Source organism: Candoia aspera, chromosome 2, assembly GCF_035149785.1.
Source record: "Candoia aspera isolate rCanAsp1 chromosome 2, rCanAsp1.hap2, whole genome shotgun sequence".
In the NCBI taxonomy this organism is placed as follows: Eukaryota; Metazoa; Chordata; class Lepidosauria; order Squamata; family Boidae; genus Candoia; species Candoia aspera.
The window spans coordinates 247,410,323-247,429,111 of NC_086154.1; the positions used below are offsets into that span (position 1 = coordinate 247,410,323).

Consider the following 18,789-nt stretch of genomic DNA (forward strand, 5'->3'; position numbering starts at 1 on the left):
ACAACATCACATTCAACTATCAAAATAATATAGTTAAAAAGAGTCAATGTTTTGTTGACTCTTTTACTCATAAAAAGGATGCCTCTGTTTAAATAGAAATGTATGTTAGAACAAAAAAGTACAAAACAACTTTGTGAATTCTTTTAGAAATGTTTCCCAGCAATATTGTGTCAATTACACCATTTCATTTATTTACTGTATTTAGAGCTGTGCAAACTCTTTCAAAATAGTCCTTGAAAGTAATTCCTCCTGAGGCTAGTAGGATTTTTACTGCATTAAGAACGGCCATTTTTCTTTATTTGGATGCCTACTTGTATTTCAACACAAAAACTATACCAGTTCAGTTTGGTGTGTTTACAAACCTTAGCAAGGATCCCATGATTTATACCATTGATGAGGAGAAAAGTTTCAGTTTGCACTCTATGTCATTAAGCCCCACTGAACTCACTTGGAATTCATATGTATGGCATTGTTGTTGTTGTTATTTAAACTTGTATGTGGCCCAACTGTCAATGACTCTGGGCAGCTCACAACAATCAGATGAAGTAATTACAATAAAAGATAAAGATAAAAGATGGCAAGTGTGATGAAGTGAGGGGCTGTCCCTCTCCCTTGCCAAAGGCTTGGATGTAGATTATTCCTTACTAACCTAAATGGCTCTTAATTCTTAACATGACAACAGGTAGTCCTTGACTTAACGACCATTTATTAGTGACTATTCAAAGTTATGACAGCACTGGGAAATGTGACTTGCAATTGGTCCTCACACGACTGTCACAGTTCCCCCCCCCCGCACAGTCACATGATCAAAATTCATATGTTTGGCAACCAGCATGTATTAACAATGGTTGCCGCGTCCCAGGGTCACATGGTCATTTACGACCTTCTCAGTCGGTTCCCGACAAGCAAAATCAGTGGGGAACTGCATGATTTGCTTAATGACCATGGCAAAAAAGGACATAAAATTGGTTGTGACTCACTTAACCACCCCCTCACTTAACGATGGAAGTTCTGGTCCCAATTGTGGTTGTAAATCAAGGACTATCTATATTTTATACAAGTAGACCTATCATTTTATCTTACTATTTACTGATGATTTTTGCAGGTAGAACAGGCTTGTGCTACTTGCCTAATCCTTGCCTGCTCTGCTGCTGCTTGTGATAGAGAAGTATCTGGCTGGGCTACTCGAGCATTTTTCAGGTAAAAATAGTTCATATTTGCAGTAGAACAGAAGATAAATGTTAATCTGTTGCATTACAACAGAAATTGGATTGCTTTGAATTCTGGCTGAAAATGTGAATTTTATTTTTTTCATGGTTTCCTCGTGCTATTTCTTTTGGTACTGTTAACCTCCTGAGGAACTGGTTGCTGTTCTGCTGGAGGCCTTGCCCCACTGTTAGTTAATGCCAGAGCTATATATAGTAAGTTCAGACTCCTCCAAAACCTGGTGAAGGAAGCAAAAGCATGCTTGGTATGAATCAGCGAATATGGTATGGCTCAGGAATTGATGGTCTCCATGACAGCTATGGACTTTTCCCAAAGCAGATTGGGCACCAATGATGTAGGAGCATGTTCACTGGATCTCAGTTTTTAGGTCAGAGCAGATGGTATGTGATCTGAAGGACATTAACATCAGACTATTGTCATTACCTCATAGTCAGCCTACAGCTACTCACCACTGCTGATCTCTGCAGAGATGGGGGACTGATTAAGATGGTCCACCCTAGATGTTTAAGGGATCTGCCCAGTTTCCAGCAAATCCTTGGGGTTTTTCCTGTCGGTCTGCCAGGCAATTAATGCTACAGCCCTCAATCTCTGGAATATGAAGGTTTTCTAATCGGCTTTCTGATTTAAGTGCATCATATTCATTACATCTTGATGCTATTAAAAAATCTGGAAATTGGTTGCAGTATTATGAGTTTTCATCTGATCAATTACAGATATGGTGGTGAAGCGCAAATGCGGTTCTCCTCTAATCTGCCACTTCCAAGCAATGTTGGAACAGCATTGGGCTCTCCTGTTCTGTCTGGTAAGTAGTGAATGTGACTTATGCGCTATTTATTTTCATGTGTTGCGTCATTATTGCTTGTTGGGAGTTTTTTCTGTTTTTAAATCTTATTTTACAGCATCTTGCAACTTGTATTTATTCTCATTTTAGTTTTAGTGGTGCTTGATTTCAGAATCTATTTACTCCTGTTCAGTTTTGAAAAATGAGATGAATTCTCTGCCATCTTTAAAGAAGAAGGAATCAGCAGTGCTTGTTTTAGCAGGAAAAACCCCAACTTAAATGTATTTTTCTCTCTCTTCTCACTCACTCCTGCATACCTCTGCTTTATATTCATACCTTCCCCATATGAGCATTAAAAAAGTAAAAGCAATGAATAGTTTTGTACAAATTGAACATTCCTCTTCTTTCTGCTTCATTCCTATGTGCAGTGCAAGGACAGATTCTTTTTGCTCTCCTTAAGTTTTGGCAGTCTCTTTAGACTTTAAAAACTCTATCCAGGGACAGTTCTTTTATGGTGACCAATTGGGTGTGAGAAGAAATGATTATCTTTCTCAAAAGGGAATAGTGCCTTTCAAAAATGTCCTAACCCTAGGTTACATCTTCTGTAATCTGTTACAGTTATGTTCAAATTTCTGACAGAAAGCGTTTTCTCTGTGATCTTGATGCATTAGGTTCCCCTCTGCCTGCTAGTAGCCCCTACTCTAATCCAAGCTTTTTGGCAACACCCACACAAGGTATTTTCTTTTAATTACTGAAACATATACCTTATTATATATGTATATGATTTATTATATAAAGATTAAACTGCATCATGAAATAATGAGTTGGTATTTCAGGTTTACAGCCTCCTACTATGTCAACGCCAGTATTTCCTGCTGGCGGTCATATGACTCAGCCTGGTGTTTCAGTTGGTGGAATGATGTGCCCTGAGATAGTATTTTCTGGAAAGCACAATGGTGTCTGCATATACTTTTCCCGAATAATAGGGTAAGTATACATTTTTTTGAAACCTAATGCCTACCAGAGGTGTGCAAAACTCACTGTTCTGGGACAGAACATTCCACCAACAGCAGAACTTCCTGTTTTTCATCTAGTTTATACTGATCTGGTTGTTCTGAGGATGGTCTGCTAGTTTTCTAGAAATAAAACTGATTTGTGGCTCCCTCTCCCACCCGGCAGTAGCCACTTAACAGCCTGTTTCAAACACAAGCACCCTGGGACTTGCAACTTCCTGCTGACTTCCCCACTGACTTGGGTTTTTGGAAGCTGGCAGGAAGTTGTAAGGTGGTGCTCACTTAACAACCCACGATCCTTGCTTAACTATGACAATGGGGTCTGTAAGGATTGCCGTCGCTAAGTGATGTGGTCATGTGACGTGCTTTACAGTCGCATCGCTTAGCAACAGAGATTCCAGTAGTAATTCGAGGACTACCTGTAGTATAATAATAATATAATTTGCCTGTAGATTTGGTAACAAAAGGGGAAAAAGTTCGTAATACATTTTTAAGTTTTTTTATGGAATAAAAAAAGAGGGAAAGCTCCAGCCCATATTACAGTGTTAAATCTGTAAATTAAAAAAAAAACCTATTCCAAATTAACAAATAACTGCCAAATCCATATGCAGAATTTGTTAAAGATGACTGCATGAATGCTTTTTCGGTGCAAAGATTAGACAAAAGCATCCATATATTACCAATAAATTAAACTTGTGTGTGTTGCGGACTGGTGGTAGGGTTGGTTTGAATAATACGAAAATTTGCACAGTAGATTTCTGATAGCATTAAAAAGTCAGTTGCGTTTTCTTGCTTTCCAGAAACATTTGGGATGGAAGTATAGTTGTGGAGAGAGTTTTCAAGAGTGGCAATCGAGAAGCTGTAGCAGTAAGTGATGATGGGCATTAATGCATGTTCCTTAGAATTTTTAGTAGAGTTTTTATTTGTGATGTGCAAAATGTTTTAAAGAGCTTTGAACTTAATACTCCATTTTGAGTTTAAGGCAATTGAGTACAAAGAAGTTGTTCCAATTTCTCAGGTGTTTTGAATTTAAGACAACTATGTTTTGAGTTTGAAATAGGTATTTGACCTCTGAATGGGGTTGTTTCAAGCTTAGAGCACTTCCAGGATGACTGGAACAACTGGTTTTGAACTGAAAACAAGACTTTGAAGTTCAAAATGTATAGTTTATAATGTAGCCTATAGAAGCGAAAGTGGGACTTTGAAAAAGCAAAATAGGAAGAGTATTGACACTTCTGAACTTCGGTGTTGTAGAAGACTCCTGAGAATACCATGCACAGCCAAGGAAACAAATGGATCATAGAACAAATCAATCTAGAGTTCTCACTGAAGGCACAAATGACCAGGCTCAAATTATATTGTGGATGCATTGCGTGAAAGTTTAGGTCTCCAGGGAAGTCTGTAATGCTGGGAAAGGTGGAAGGAAAGAGAGAAAGAGGACAGCTAGCATCAAGGTGGATGACCTTGTTTACAACAGTGATGGGTGCACCGTTGGAGGATTTGAAGGACCAGGCTGAGGACAGAAGAATATTATGTGGTTCCTAAAAGTGGACGCCAGCTAATTTTTTTCCTGTTGTGGGCTGCATTCTCACTGAAGCAATGGTTGGGATTGCATAAGCCAATAGCAGGGTGGGGGTGGTACTGCATTGTGATTGGGATATACATTTTCTTTCTTTGGCCCACCTCCACGCTCTTTTCCTTTACTTCCTCATCCAGCAGGCTACGTTAGAAGGGACAGAGTGCTCTTAGCCAGAAGCCTTACCTCCTCCTTTCCTAACTTGGTTTTTATTTATTTTATTTTATTATAAATATATATGCCATCCATTGCAGCAGTTCTGCACATATGAAATTCTAAAACCATTTAAAATTCTAAAGCAGTATTAAAAATAAAAACTGAAGCAGTAATTTTTAATACTAAAGCAGTAATAAAAACTGGAATATTTTTTGAAAACCTATTTTTTAAAAAGCTACAGTCAAAACTTTTAATCCTCCTTCTAAAGCATAATAAGGAACAGTCCAGCCTCAATTCCAGCAGCTCTTTATTTTATACTAAGGGCCCTGCCTGGAAAAAGCAGAATGGAATGTTTATTTGTGGCAAGGTCTGCTGAAGGTAGCCCTTTGAGAATCTAAGGGTATGGGACCAAATGTATGGGAACAGGAGGACCTGCAGGTAATTTGAACCTAAACCTAAACCTTTTTCTTTTTTTTCTCTCTCTCTCTCTCATTTAGGTTGAAAGCAGTGTTCCCCCACAATTGTTAGAATCAGTGCTACAGGAATTAAAAGGGCTGCAGGAATTTTTAGATAGGAATTCCCATTTTGCAGCAGTAGGATCTCTTAGAAATCCCAGGTGAGATGATTTGCATTCATCGCAACAGACCTCAAAGAAGCCATTGGTTTTAACTTCTCTTTTAGCAATTTCAGTTTCTGAAGTAAGCTGATGTGGTTCCATAGAAAACTTTTCAAATGAACTTATACATATTAATGCCAGCTGAAATTACAGTAAAGTAAATTTTAAACTACAATGGATTTATTTATGTATCAAATTTAATTTTATCAGAACACAAATATAAGGGTGGTTAGTGGCTATGTCAGTTTTGCTGCTAGCATAATTAAACCAATTTGAAATATGTACAGTATGTATTTAAGAACAAGATAGTATGTGCTGTATATCATCTTCCTTAAACAGTTTCTCTACTATAAATACACCAGGATATCTGCTAATATTTGCATGCAGTTCTGTCCTTGCTGTTTGCTAGTTTTGCTGACCAGCACTTGGCGTAGTAGGGTTTCAGTGACTAAAGCTGCCTTTCCCAACCTGTTGTTTTCAAGCTTTGTTGGCCCTGACACTGACATCATTCCTAGCTAGCTAGTTAATATCATTGGGATATTAACCTCTTTCTGCTACATCTGTCCATTATAATTTTAGCACGCTGTTTACATGGTTGCATCTGTTTTCTTTAAAAAGTTTCATCACCCCTGCTACCCTACAGCAGCGTTTGCTTGGTGTGATGCAGTATGAGGTTGGAAGCTCTCAGCAAATGCAGCAAGAAGTTCAGAGAAAGTTCCATGGTAAACTTTAGTTTTGATACTGTCCTATATTTTTGTCAAGGGACAAAAAAAATAATGAGAGGAAAATCTTTCTAGCCTTGATGGAAAATTGTGTTTAATTTCTCAAGGATTGACATTTAGAGAAGAAATGTCTCTTTTCCAAAAGAGATTGATCTCCATAATGGTTAGTGAGATCAACATTTGCCAAACGTCCAAGAAATATTTTGAAATCTGGGTTAAGACTAAAGTAACCCCTCAATTTACCAGACTGGATGATTGACAAAAATTGTCTGAACACTCTTTGTTTCTCTCCTAGGCATACATTCATCATTTTATTCATGGTAAAATCAGATTTAAAGGACATACAGCTTTAATGGGCATCTTCCCATTACTTTAAGTCAGTGTTTCTCAACCTTGGCAACTTCAAGCCGTGTGGACTTCAACTCCCAGAATTCCCTAGCCAGCCATGTAGCTGGCTGGGGAATTCTAGGAGTTGAAGTCCACACGGCTTGAAGTTGCCACGGTTGAGAAACACTTACTTAAAGTTTATTATTTATTATTATTATTTATTAAACAAATTTATAAGGCCACCCAACTCACACATGGTGACTCTGGGCAGCTTACCATAAAAACACAATACACAACCCGCAGTGGCAGCAAACAAAATCAAACCAACCACTTGATCAGCTCCATCTCAGTCGGGGGTCCGCAGGCCCACTGACAAAACCACGTCTTTAGGGCCTTTTGGAAAAGCATCAAGGTGGGGGCCAAACTAATCTCCAGGAGAATGATGTTCCACAGGGAGGGAGCGACCGCAGAGAAGGCCCTTTTTGGTGATCCCACTGCACATGCACGAATCACTGTAGTTGAAAGTTTACTGCACTGCATTACCACATGGATGACTTAAACTAAATAAAATGTGCTTAAGGGATGGAAGATGCCCCTTAAGCAGAACTAACTTAGCAGAGGGCCCTGCAGCCATGTTATTTTTGTTGGTATTGCACAACCAGAAAACAAAAAGCTGAAAGACCTGAATGGGTATTCAGTGGGGAGGAAATGGATCGGTTTTAATTTAGCAATGCATTCTTTCCATTTTGCAGCAGAAGCACAGTTAACTGAGAAAGCTTCCCTACAAGGCATCCAGCAGCTGGTGCGAAAAACCTGCCAAGCGTTGGCTCTGTGGAAGCTTCTTTGTGAACATCAGTTCAATATTATTGTAGGTGAGCTACCGAAGGTACGTAACAGTTTCATTTCTTTTTTATGTGGGTTTTGGTATTAGGTAGCACTTAGCCATCCTAAGAATCTAGAAAAGTTTTTGGAATGTATTTTAAATTACAATGGATTTATTTATGTGTCAAATTTAATTTTTATCAGAACACAAATAAAAGAGAGGGTGGTTAGTGGCTATGTCAGTTTTTCTGCTAGCATAATTAAACCAGTTTTAAATATATATACAGTACATATTTAAGAACAAGATAGTATGTGCTGTAAATCATCTTTCTTAAACAGTTTCTCTACTATAAATACACTAGGATATCTGCTTAAGGTATATAAAGCTATTTGAGCTGCAGTAGAAATGTGGTTATGCTTTTTTTTAAAGGAGTTTCAAGAACATCTGAAGGTTACTACTTTCAGAGACCTGGTCATTCGAGATAAAGAACTAACTGGAGCCCTCATTGCTTCCCTTATCAACTGCTACATCAGAGACCATGCAGCTGTTGATGGCATCAGTTCACATTTACAAGACATTTGTCCACTACTCTACAGCACGGATGATGCCATCTGTTCTAAGGTATTTGAGAGTAGCGTAGCTTATTTAAACTAACTATAGGTAAGGATAAATCATAGGTAAGGAATTTATTACTGAAGAGGGTATGCATAAGATTGAACTGTTATTTTTTTTAAAAGTACTACAAAATGACTTGTTTTTCACAAAATGCATTCATTAACTAAGTTGATTACCCAAGAAACAGTTGAATGTTAAGACATACTACCTTATCACAAGGTTGTATAGAAATTCATTTGTATGTGACAGAAGAACTGGCAGCATATGGCTTCTCTAATGAGGCAAAACAAAGGATGGGATGATCAAGCCAAAAGCTCACTGAAGGAGAGGATCTTTGAGTCAGGATGGCAACAAGGTATTAGTTTAGCACCAAGGCAACGTAAGTCTTGGAGACTGTCTTTTCCATCAATCCATCTGATTATTGCTAATCCTTAATCAAGTATAGACATCACAGAGCATTGATCTGGCTAAATTCAGTCACTGATGGTAAATCCCCAAAAGTGCCCTTCCACAAATGACTTTGACCCTGTGACTCCCACACCATAGAGGATGTGCAGCATATCCTGTTGCACTGTAATTTCTACTCAAGCTTGCACGATGTACTAATTCAGTTCCTCATAAAAGAATTCCCAGAGAGATGATCACTGGTACATCTACCTCTAGCAGATCATTAAGACCACTATTACCCATAATGTAGCCAAATTTTGCCTCACTCCCATGAGGATGACGCAGCAAATACTGTCTAATAAAATTGCATTTCTTTGATACCTTCAAAATTTTATCCTCTCCCCCTCCTTTTTCTTTTTAACTTTCTTTTTAATTATTATGTTTATGAACTGTATACACATGTATCAACATATGCTGGTCAGACTGTAATGAAGTTTATCACTTGTATGAGAAATGTGTGACTCACAACAGGTATTTATTAAATGTAAAATATATAAATTTCCATTTCATTTTCTTTTTTAAATCTTACAGTGTGAAAGAACAATGCTACCAGAATCTTCTCCAATACTTTTCTATGGTGGGAAATTGACTTTCAGGCAAGGGGCTCAAACTCCAATACAGAATGAAAAATTTGATGTCTCCTTATGTTATTCTAGGCAAATGAACTACTGCAAAGGTCCAGACAAGTTCAGAACAAGCCAGAAAAAGAGAAAATGTTAAGAGAGTCATTGAAAGAATACCAAAAAATCAGCACTCAGGTGGATCTCGCCAACATCTGTGTACAGTATAGGCAAGGTGAGATGCAGTTGTCTGTTAATAAGCTTCCACATCAATGTCTTTTCATATCAGCTTCTGCAAGAATAATAAAATGTGTCAGTACAGAAGCAACTAACAAGAGTACAGAAGCAACTAATAAGAGTTACTCAACTAACAAGACTTTTTAAAAAACAATAGAGAAACAAAATACCTGAATTTGTCACCTTGTTAATGTTGTCCAGTGGTCCATTATCCATTATGGCTTCAACTCCAACCACTAGATGGTTGGTTTCAGGGAAGAAAAACTTGGCTCTGCCTCTACTAGTGTTTCTCAACCTTGGCAACTTTAAGATGTGTGGACTTGAACTCCCAGAATTCCCCAGCCAGCCATGCTGGCTGGGGAATTCTGGGAGTTCAAGTCCACACATCTTAAAGCTGCCAAGGTTGAGAAACACTGCTCTACTACTGTAATATTTCAGAGTTATCTGTTTTCTGCTACAGGCCTCAGTTTCCTTTTCACAAGGCAGTTTTATAAACTAAGGAGAGATTGGAGTCATAGAGAGCAAATTGGCTCATTATCAGCTTCCAATTACATGTGCCTCAGGGCTTTGTTTTCATTTCCTATCCCTCTCTGTTGCCCAATAGGCAAGACCTCTCCACCCCTTTCCTTTCCTGTTCTGAGAATCTTCTGGTAACCTCTGATGGGTGTTTTGCATATACACATTCACTTTTGGAATGTTTGGCTATTTCACATATTGGTAGCATCTTTCAGGCAGTATGTAAATTCAGAAGTTTCAGAAACAATGACAACCAATTATGAGCTGCAAAGGGGCTTTCCTTTGCCCAAATATCCACACAAAGTTTGTAAAAATTGCAGTTATGTGTTTGAATTACACATATAAGAAACATATAGAGGCCATCAGAATCTGAGAATTGTGAAGGACTCTGTGACTTTGAAGTGGAAAATTCTTCAGAAAACATGGGTTATACAGTGATGACATCTGTGCTGCCATTGTATTGCAGCCTAGAATTGGTCTTTGATGTTTGTTATGTTTTGCAATTCAAAGTATGTTGCCTGGATTAATTGTTTAGAATTTCTGAAGCATTTTGCATAATACCATTTTCCCCCCCTTTTTAATTTTAAGTGCGTTTTTATGAGGGCGTGGTAGAACTTTCTCTGACGGCTGCAGAAAAAAAGGATCCCCAGGGTCTTGGACTTCATTATTACAAAAACCATGAACCAGAAGAGGATGTTACTGGCTGGCAGGCTTTCCAGGAGAGGTGAGTTTTTTTGGAAAATGGGAGATTTCTTTTCAATGAAATATTTTCAGCAAAGTAATATTGGTATCAGCAGCTGGGATTTCTAATATATGGAAGGAGCTTTAAATAACTGTAGACTGAGATATCACTCCCAAGTTAGAATATGTGGTCACCACCAATTTTTTTACTGAATTTATTCACTGAGTGTTTTCAACTTGTACTGTATAGAATTGTTTGTACTTTTAATAGCCATCCCAATCTCTAGTAATCTAATGCTCAGGTAACATGTGACCTGTAATATGTGTGTTTTTAAAATGATAAAGCTTACAGATATTGGTGTACATTTTTTTTCTTATGAGTATGTTTATCGAATTTTGCCACCGCCCATCTCCCCCCAAGGGAGGACTCTGGGTGGTTTACAATAAAAATAAAACATTAAAATATAACAATACATAAATAAATATCAAATACAAATATAAATATAGAGTAAAAAAAGAATAAAATCCAGATGGCTTTGACAATTCTAATGCCGCTCATGTACATCTAAGGCCATCTTAGGGCACCAGCCATCCCCAGGAGCGACTACTTCCCATCCTGCAAGCTGGCAAAAACAGGTCTTAGTTGTTTTCGGAAGGCCACAAGAGATGGGGCCTGCTGTACCTCTGGGGGGAGGATGTTCCAGAGGGCGGGAGCTGCTGTAGAGAAGGCCCGCCTTCTGGACCCCACCAGATGTAATCCTCTTATGGACGGGGCCCGCAACATGCCCTTTCTGCATGATCGGGTTACTGCACTTGGCATCTTTTTGCAGGTTAAACTGTTATAAATGCATCACGGACACCCTTCAGGAACTGGTTAATCAAAGCAAAGCTGCCCCTCAGTCTCCCAGTGTGCCTAAAAAACCTGGTCCTCCGGTTTTGTCATCTGATCCCAATATGCTGAGCAATGAAGAAGCAGGACATCATGTAAGCAGTACTCAAGGCATATACTGAACAGTTCCTTGGGGAAAGATAAGGTTCTTGGCTTGTTTTCTAAACTTATTTTCTTTGCAAAACACTTTTATTAAAGCCTAATAGCTTCTTGCATAGAAGACTTTCAGGGATTAATTGGGGTATAGGAAATATTCAGTGAATATACCATTAAAGGTTTTTTTTTTAAACTACACTAGAAGTGAAGCCATTCTTTACATTCTTGCAACCAAGAATAACATTTGAAATGTTTCTGCCTTCCTGATTCTAGTTTGAACAAATGCTTAAACTTGCCCAGCGTTCCACAGATGAACTTTTTAGTATTGCTCTTTATGGCTGGTTGATTCAAGCTGATTTATCAGATAAATTGTTGCAGGTAAGAACACAGACCAGCTTTATAAACTTTCATAAATACAATCTCTGCTTCACTTTCAGAAGCATAATGGATAAAATAAAGCAATGGCAAATTGGCAATACTCCTTCCTCCATTTCTCTAGGTAAACTCTCCCTTTCTGGAGCCGTATCTGGCACGTATGGCCAAAATTGATCAAAACAAAGTTCGCTATATGGATCTGCTGTGGAGGTTTTTTGAGAAAAATAGAAGTTTTAGTAATGCAGCCCGAGTGCTTGCAAAATTGGCGGACATGCACAGGTAATGTACCTTTTTGTCTATCAAGACTTCAATTATTATTTCAGTTATGATGCTGAAATAATTTCTGGCTTATTGGGGTATTGATGTGTGTGCATACGTATGTCTGCATATTTATTTAGGTAAGAATTTTTGGTTCAACAATTTTAAAAAATGCAGCTTAGAAAACTTGTGATGTCAATAGAAGAGAATATCTGTAGCTCAGGATTGAACTGTGAAGTACTTGGTGCTCTCTGAGCTTGGTTGTTTGCTTGCAGACATTTCATTACCCAACTGGGTAACATTATCAGCGCAAGTGATACTCTAATCAAGGAACCACCAAGGAGGAAATCACACCCCACCAAAACTGACAGGGCAAGCTATTATAAAAAGGCAGCAAACCCACTCACACTGATGAGGTTACCTAATTGGGTAATGGAACATCTGCAAGCAAACAACCAAGCTCAGAGAGCACCAAGAACTTCACAACTTGTGATGCATTGTGCTGAATAACCATCTACCAGCACTATGGGCTTCTGGTGCTTGATAGTTTTTGGCCCCAGTCAATTAGCAAAATTGTTACAGTAGAAATCAGTATTTTCCTCTCAAAGTGATTTGTACAGTATGCTTTTCCTCACTTGTGTACCATCAAATATCTGTTGTCAAGGGTTTCCCACCATCCAGAGCTTGCAAGAGATGAAAATCCTCCTCTTCCCCATTTGTTCGATAGAAGTTGAGTGGACCATTGGGTTCCATTTGAGATTTATTCGAATGCTCTTACGTAACTCTACAGTTTATGTTGTGAGACTGCAAACCTATGCATCTTCATTTGGGAATAGGTCCTATTAAATTTGATGGGGCTTCTGATTATACTTGTTTAGAGTTGTACTGTTAAAATAGTTTTATATACATGAATAGTCTAGCATATTAAGTAAAAGATTTTTTTTTCTTTTACATTCATGTCTCAAAAAATATACTTTTAATTAAGCTGTAAGCAAAATTACATTGATTGAACTCACTGGTTTGGAAACTGTAAATGGGAGACAGCAGTATTATGACTTTCAGAGGGATAAAAGCCTGCAGTGTTGAGAGAACTCTACCCACATGAGTGAAAATATGGACGTCAGCTTCAAATCGTGTCTTTCCGCAATCATCATCATCTTCATCAAGGAATCTCTCTTTTACTTTTAGTTACAAGAGTGACTAAGGAAATTTCAGTCTTGCCCAAACTGCTACCTATATTAGCCTTGTATTTTTTTTTAAAAAGGAATATTTTTGAAAGATACAAACAGAAAGTCTTTTTTCACATTGCACAGTCCATACAACTTGTAAGGAAGAAGTAATTACTGGGAAGAGATCATTGGCAGGTATAATTTCAAATAGTTATTAAAGCAATAGGCAGAAAGCTGTCAAAAGGAAAAAAATGTACTTATTTGTGGATTAATTACAAGTAGATGGAATAGTATTAATCCGGCTGGGTGACTTTGGGCCACTCTCTCTCTCAGCCCAACCCACCTCACAGGATGGTTGTTATGGGGAAAATAGGAGGAGGCAGGAGTATTAGGTATGTTCACCACCTTGATATATGAAAAAAGGTGAGGTAAAAAGATGATGAAGAAGAAGATGGTGATGATGGATGCTAAGACTGGAAGAGCATTTTTCTTTTCATTTTTCTTGGATTATTAATTACACGGCTTTATTATTTAACAGCACTGAGATTTTGCTTCAGCAGCGTCTTGAATATATTGCACGTGCTATCTTGAGTGCTAAGAGCTCAACAGCAATATCACCAATAGCTGCAGATGGGGAGTTTTTACATGAATTGGAAGAGAAAATGGAAGTAAGTAAAAGAGCTGATTTATACGGCATTGATACCAGTGTTGGTAAGAAGGAGGCATGTAATTTCTTTCATATTTGTTGAATTTAAAAATGAAAAACTACTTTTAAATCAACACCTTTGGTCTATTTTATTTATAGTATGTCCAGTAATTAAAAAGGATAGAATTTTATTTTACTGTGCTTCTGTACTGCCTCCCATCTGATTATCAAAATAATGCTGAATAGTAAAATTACAATAATGTTAAAATAGTATAAAATCATTTTTTTAAATGAGCAAAAAGAGGTGATTTATCCATAATGTTCAAACAGAGAAGAACTGTTAAAAGTGCAGTAATTATAAAAGTTTACTGTGAAGCTTTTCATTTAAATATTCTTGTATTTTTAATCAGGTTGCGAGGATACAGTTTCAGATACAAGAAGCATTACACCGTCAGTGTTCACATCATTCTTCAGTGCAAGATGCAATTTCCCAGTTGGATTCTGAGTTGATGGAAATTAGCAAGGTTGTCTTAATATCCATAGTTCAATATTCTAGGTTCCAATTCTAAATAGCTTGTTTATCTGAATATACAGATATTCATATCTTAAAACAATTTAATTTTCTTAGTCACATGTTGAAAACTTCAGCTGGCTTACTGTGTTTATCTTAATGGCTATTTCAGGTGAAGATATAATATTCAGTATTTTCATTACTTAATTAATGTAAGATAACATTTTCCATTTCTTGGTCACAAACGACCAAACTGTTATTATTTTCTTTTTTAATCTTTAGCTCTATGGAGAATTTGCAGATCCGTTCAAACTCTCCGAGTGTAAATTGGCCATTATACATTGTGCTGGACATTCAGATCCTATTTTGGTGCAGACTCTTTGGCAAGAAATAATTGAGAAAGGTAGGTCCAGCCTGGAGCACATATTTGGAGATACCCAGAATAGCACATCCTTTAGTTACTTGTTTATTATACCTAATTGTTTTTTAAATGCTTTTTTTAATTGAAGAATTTTACAGTACTAAAAAAAATACAAACTAAAATCAGAAATAAAGAGAAGAATAGAAAAGAAATACAAAGAAAAAGAAAAGAACAGAGAAAAAAAGAAAAGATAGAAAAAAGAATAAAGAAGGAAATCCCGATCTTCCTTGCAACAAAGCAAATTAATATTTTCCCACCCCCATGCGGTTAGATACATAATTCACTTCTTCCCATAACCCCTCCCCCCTTTTCCTGTCACAAATCCAAAAATCATTGTCATTTTTATCCAATTATTGGCAAAAAGTCTGTAAATTTCCAGAATTTTATAAGGATATTTCTTATTTTAACCCTGATCAGATAAATCAACTTTATATTCCTTCCTTTTGCCTCTAACATTCTTAATTTTTAATTCATCAAGTTGCTATTGTGGGGTTGAATCTCCTTTCAATCTTACTATCTCCCATCTCAAAGATTTCTTCAAGACTAGAAACCTTCTTTTGTAATCCAATAATGAGTCCTTGTCTAGGTCATTTTTCATCTCTTGATTTGTCATTTTTATTTCCACTTTAACAACCATCTCTGTTTTATAGTCCACAGTTTCTTGATTTTCCAATATTTCTACCTCATGTAGGATTTTCTCTTCCCAAATCTGCTTTTACACCCTTAACTTCTTCTTTAAAGTCTTCTTCAAGAAATATGTTGTTCTTAAATTCTTTAAACTGAAAGTTAATTTTTCTTCTATTTTGGGAAGAAGTTTTACTCACCAGGTAGATTTTCAGACTTGTTGTTTGGAAGACCTCTTAACTCTAAAATAGTTGTAAATCCAAAAGTGATTAGAAAGTAAGGTTAGACAAATTTAGTGTCCTTAAAGGCTCTGCTGCAGTTGAGCTTGATGGTTTCCCTCATCTCCCAGTGCTCAGACCTGCAGGAGAACACTATCCTGTAGTCTCCCCAAGAGGAGCAACCGTCTGGGGCACAAGTGGGCAATCTCTCATCCTCTCTCATCCAGAGAGGCTCCATTGGACCGAACTTGCTGCTTGTGCCACAGCATCATCTCTGCTTATTGGGAGATGCATAATTTGCCATTTTCCTCACCCAGAAGTCCATTTATTGTAGCTAATTTTATTGAGTTGAAGATTGAAAGAATATAAATATGTAATAGAAGTTCCTTTCTCCTTTCAGCACTGAGTGACAGTCTCACAATGAGTGCTCCTGATAGGATGCAGGCTCTCAGTCTGAAGATGGTAATGCTTGGGAAAATTTACGCTGGAACACCACGCTATTTCCCTTTAGGTATGTAAGACAATTTTAGGTATTGAATAATATAGAATTGTCAAGAAGGAAGTGGAAATAAAATTTTAAAAAGCCCGAAGTCCTACTGCTTCTTTCTCTTATATCTGTGCCAAATACTTATTTCAAAATCTTCAAACGGTAGAGTCCAGAAATATTTTTTGTAGGCTCCATCATTGTGCTGTTCATTTAAAAACCAGTAGAGGCAGAACAGAAGAAAGAAAAAATGATGGAAGCCATCTGACTCTGAAATGGTATCCAACCAAATATTTTGAAGGCTTACATGTTACCTTTTTCTTTTTTTTTTGCCGGGCTGTTAAGCTGCTGTTACCTTGATAGATGGTGAAATTGGGAAATTAAAAAAAGTGTGGTAAATTGCGGTCAACTAGATTCATAGTAACTAAATATTTTTCAAAGTATCATGGGACCTAAGAATGAATGAATGAATGATGGTGTGGTTGCTAAATCAAGAGGAGAAACCAAGATGCCTTCTGTGGGATTCTGTGATCTTATACTGATAATATGGCTGTGCACATATGTAATGAGGCCTTCACAAGTCCACTTTTTGATCTTTCTAAAGACCTTTATTTTATCTTAGTCAAGATAGTAGCTAAGAATGTCTTATGGGTGAATTCTCAATTCTAGGTTTGGCCCTTTTAGTCTTAACTACTCAGATGAGTCTATTTCTATGCACTAGAGTCCTTGGTCCCTGATGCTGAAGAAACTATGTCAAAGAACTTCAACTTCTTTCCAACAAACTTAAGTCCCAGCCTATCTTGTCATGTGCAGCAGAGGTCTTTGTTCTTTGTATCAAGAGGCTAGTTGTCCAACAGAGTCAAGAAAGCTCTCTGGTTCCATAGATGAAAAGGATGAAAAAAAGAAAGATAACTTAATGTTATTATTGCCATAACCTTATGCAAGAATTTTATATGTCATTACATAATTTTTTTCCTCAGATTTCTTAGTACAGTATCTAGAACAGCAAGTTTGTTCTTTGAACTGGGATGTAGGATTTGTAACTTACACAATGCAAGAAATTGGTGTCCCGCTACCACGGCTTCTTGAAGTATATGATCAGCTCTTTAAAGCGCGGGTATGAGAACAAAGTTCAAAATCTTGTTTTCAGTTTAATTGTTTTATCATCTGTATTGTAACAGTGCATGGGATGAGAATATTTCTGTTTAGATGCGATACTGTGAGATGCTCAGTTATCAAGGTCTTTAGTGATTATACTTACAGACCAGTAAGATTCCAAAGTATTACTGTATTTAAGTTGTAAGTGTGTATGAAGAGGAAAGATACACTTATAGGCCCCCAAATGTGAGAATGGGGCCTTTGGGCTAAAAAAGATTTGCCTCTGTTTTTGTTAGCACTGGAGAAATTGATAGATTGAATTTTTGGAATGGGATGAAGTTTAAAGGTTCACTGGGAGGAGTGGGGTTTAAGCCACCTTCCCTCCAACAGTGCCAGTGCAGGCAAGATGACTGTTTACCCGCAGCTGTTAAAAACAGGATCCCTGGCAGGGGAGAGCAATTCTCATCAGAATAACTGATTTCCTGCTGAAATAATAGCAATGAAAATAGAAAGGTCTTTCATGCTGAGCTCAGTTCTTAGGGATTCAATGGGCATATCAATTGGTTTTGTACTACGTTATAATAGTGGGTTTTATTGTATGCTGTCCAGAGTCACTTTGGACTCTGTGTGAGATGGGCGGCCATATAAATTGACAAACAAGCAAACAAATGAATAAAAATATGTCTGTGTAGCTTTCTTAGCAGCAATACTGGAGTGGCTGGCCATGGCCACATTCAGGGTGGTTTGACTTCCCAGTTTAGTCTATAGTCTTGGTAGCAATGGAGAAACAGCAGCCTCTATCCTGCCAACTAGTCAGTGAACACACTTACAAGCTGATTAGTCTTGCCCAGTTTTTATTTTTGCATATACACGTGTATGTGTGTATATTTCCATATCTGTATATCCTTATAGGATCCCTACTGGAGCAAAATGAAGAAACCGTTACATCTTTTGGAGTGTATTCATGTGCTGCTATCAGGATATGTGCAAGATCCTAACAAAGTAGCTACTTTTGAAAGGTATTTGAAAGTTTGTGTAGGCTGGAAATGAGATGGTTAGTTTTTCTAATATGGGATGCGCCGAGTGATGGTGTTGAAAAATGTACAGTCTTGCTTGTTTACATGTCATATCAAAGTTAAATAGGAAAAAGACTTCAGTCAAGCTTTTAACAATATCATGTTGAGTACTTTCAGGCGTACAATGACTTTTACTAACTTAGATATTTTTAATCCAATTTTTATTCTTAAAATGATCCCTTTTGAAATAACACATTTTATAGGGAAGAAGCATGGCAGAATGGCAAGACAGTACTTTGTAGTCTTTCACCTTCCTATTCCAGAGAATTTTGTTGCTTTTTTAACCACCTTAGTTTCCATACCTGAAAAAATTATGTAGTCAGCCCAGGAGCAGAGTGAGCTGGCAAAGGAAGGACAGATATCTATAGTTCACCAGTGCTAACCCAAGGTATAGCCTCCGCAGTTAAAGAGGAAGTGAGGACTTCTATCGATAGCCAATGCAGACATTCATAAAGGAAAGGCAGGTCAGTCTTTTTATCATTCCAGGCACTTGCCTAGAGAAAATTCATGCACTCAGCTGTGTGAAATCTAGTTACCAACGGCAAGACCAGCTTACAAGTCACAACCATATAGTTTTGAAAAAACAAAAAGTATCCTGGGAGGAGGGGAGATGCCTCTCTTCACCCA

At 37.4% G+C, this 18,789-nt stretch overlaps 1 protein-coding gene across 1 annotated transcript in view; it reads left to right on the forward strand.

Annotated features, from left to right (window-relative positions):
- NUP155 (nucleoporin 155) overlaps nt 1-18,789 on the forward strand; it is a 47,815-nt gene that overhangs the window by 28,311 nt on the left and 715 nt on the right. Inside the window, exons 15-34 of the mRNA XM_063295735.1 lie at nt 1,106-1,200; nt 1,941-2,029; nt 2,680-2,742; nt 2,845-2,995; nt 3,822-3,888; nt 5,251-5,369; nt 5,988-6,091; nt 7,171-7,304; nt 7,671-7,862; nt 8,960-9,098; nt 10,205-10,340; nt 11,128-11,281; nt 11,556-11,660; nt 11,782-11,936; nt 13,623-13,752; nt 14,141-14,254; nt 14,524-14,644; nt 15,905-16,015; nt 16,969-17,105; nt 17,999-18,105. Of these exons, the coding sequence (XP_063151805.1) occupies nt 1,106-1,200; nt 1,941-2,029; nt 2,680-2,742; nt 2,845-2,995; nt 3,822-3,888; nt 5,251-5,369; nt 5,988-6,091; nt 7,171-7,304; nt 7,671-7,862; nt 8,960-9,098; nt 10,205-10,340; nt 11,128-11,281; nt 11,556-11,660; nt 11,782-11,936; nt 13,623-13,752; nt 14,141-14,254; nt 14,524-14,644; nt 15,905-16,015; nt 16,969-17,105; nt 17,999-18,105 (2,423 nt within the window). The remainder of the gene's footprint in view (nt 1-1,105; nt 1,201-1,940; nt 2,030-2,679; nt 2,743-2,844; nt 2,996-3,821; nt 3,889-5,250; nt 5,370-5,987; nt 6,092-7,170; nt 7,305-7,670; nt 7,863-8,959; nt 9,099-10,204; nt 10,341-11,127; nt 11,282-11,555; nt 11,661-11,781; nt 11,937-13,622; nt 13,753-14,140; nt 14,255-14,523; nt 14,645-15,904; nt 16,016-16,968; nt 17,106-17,998; nt 18,106-18,789) is intronic.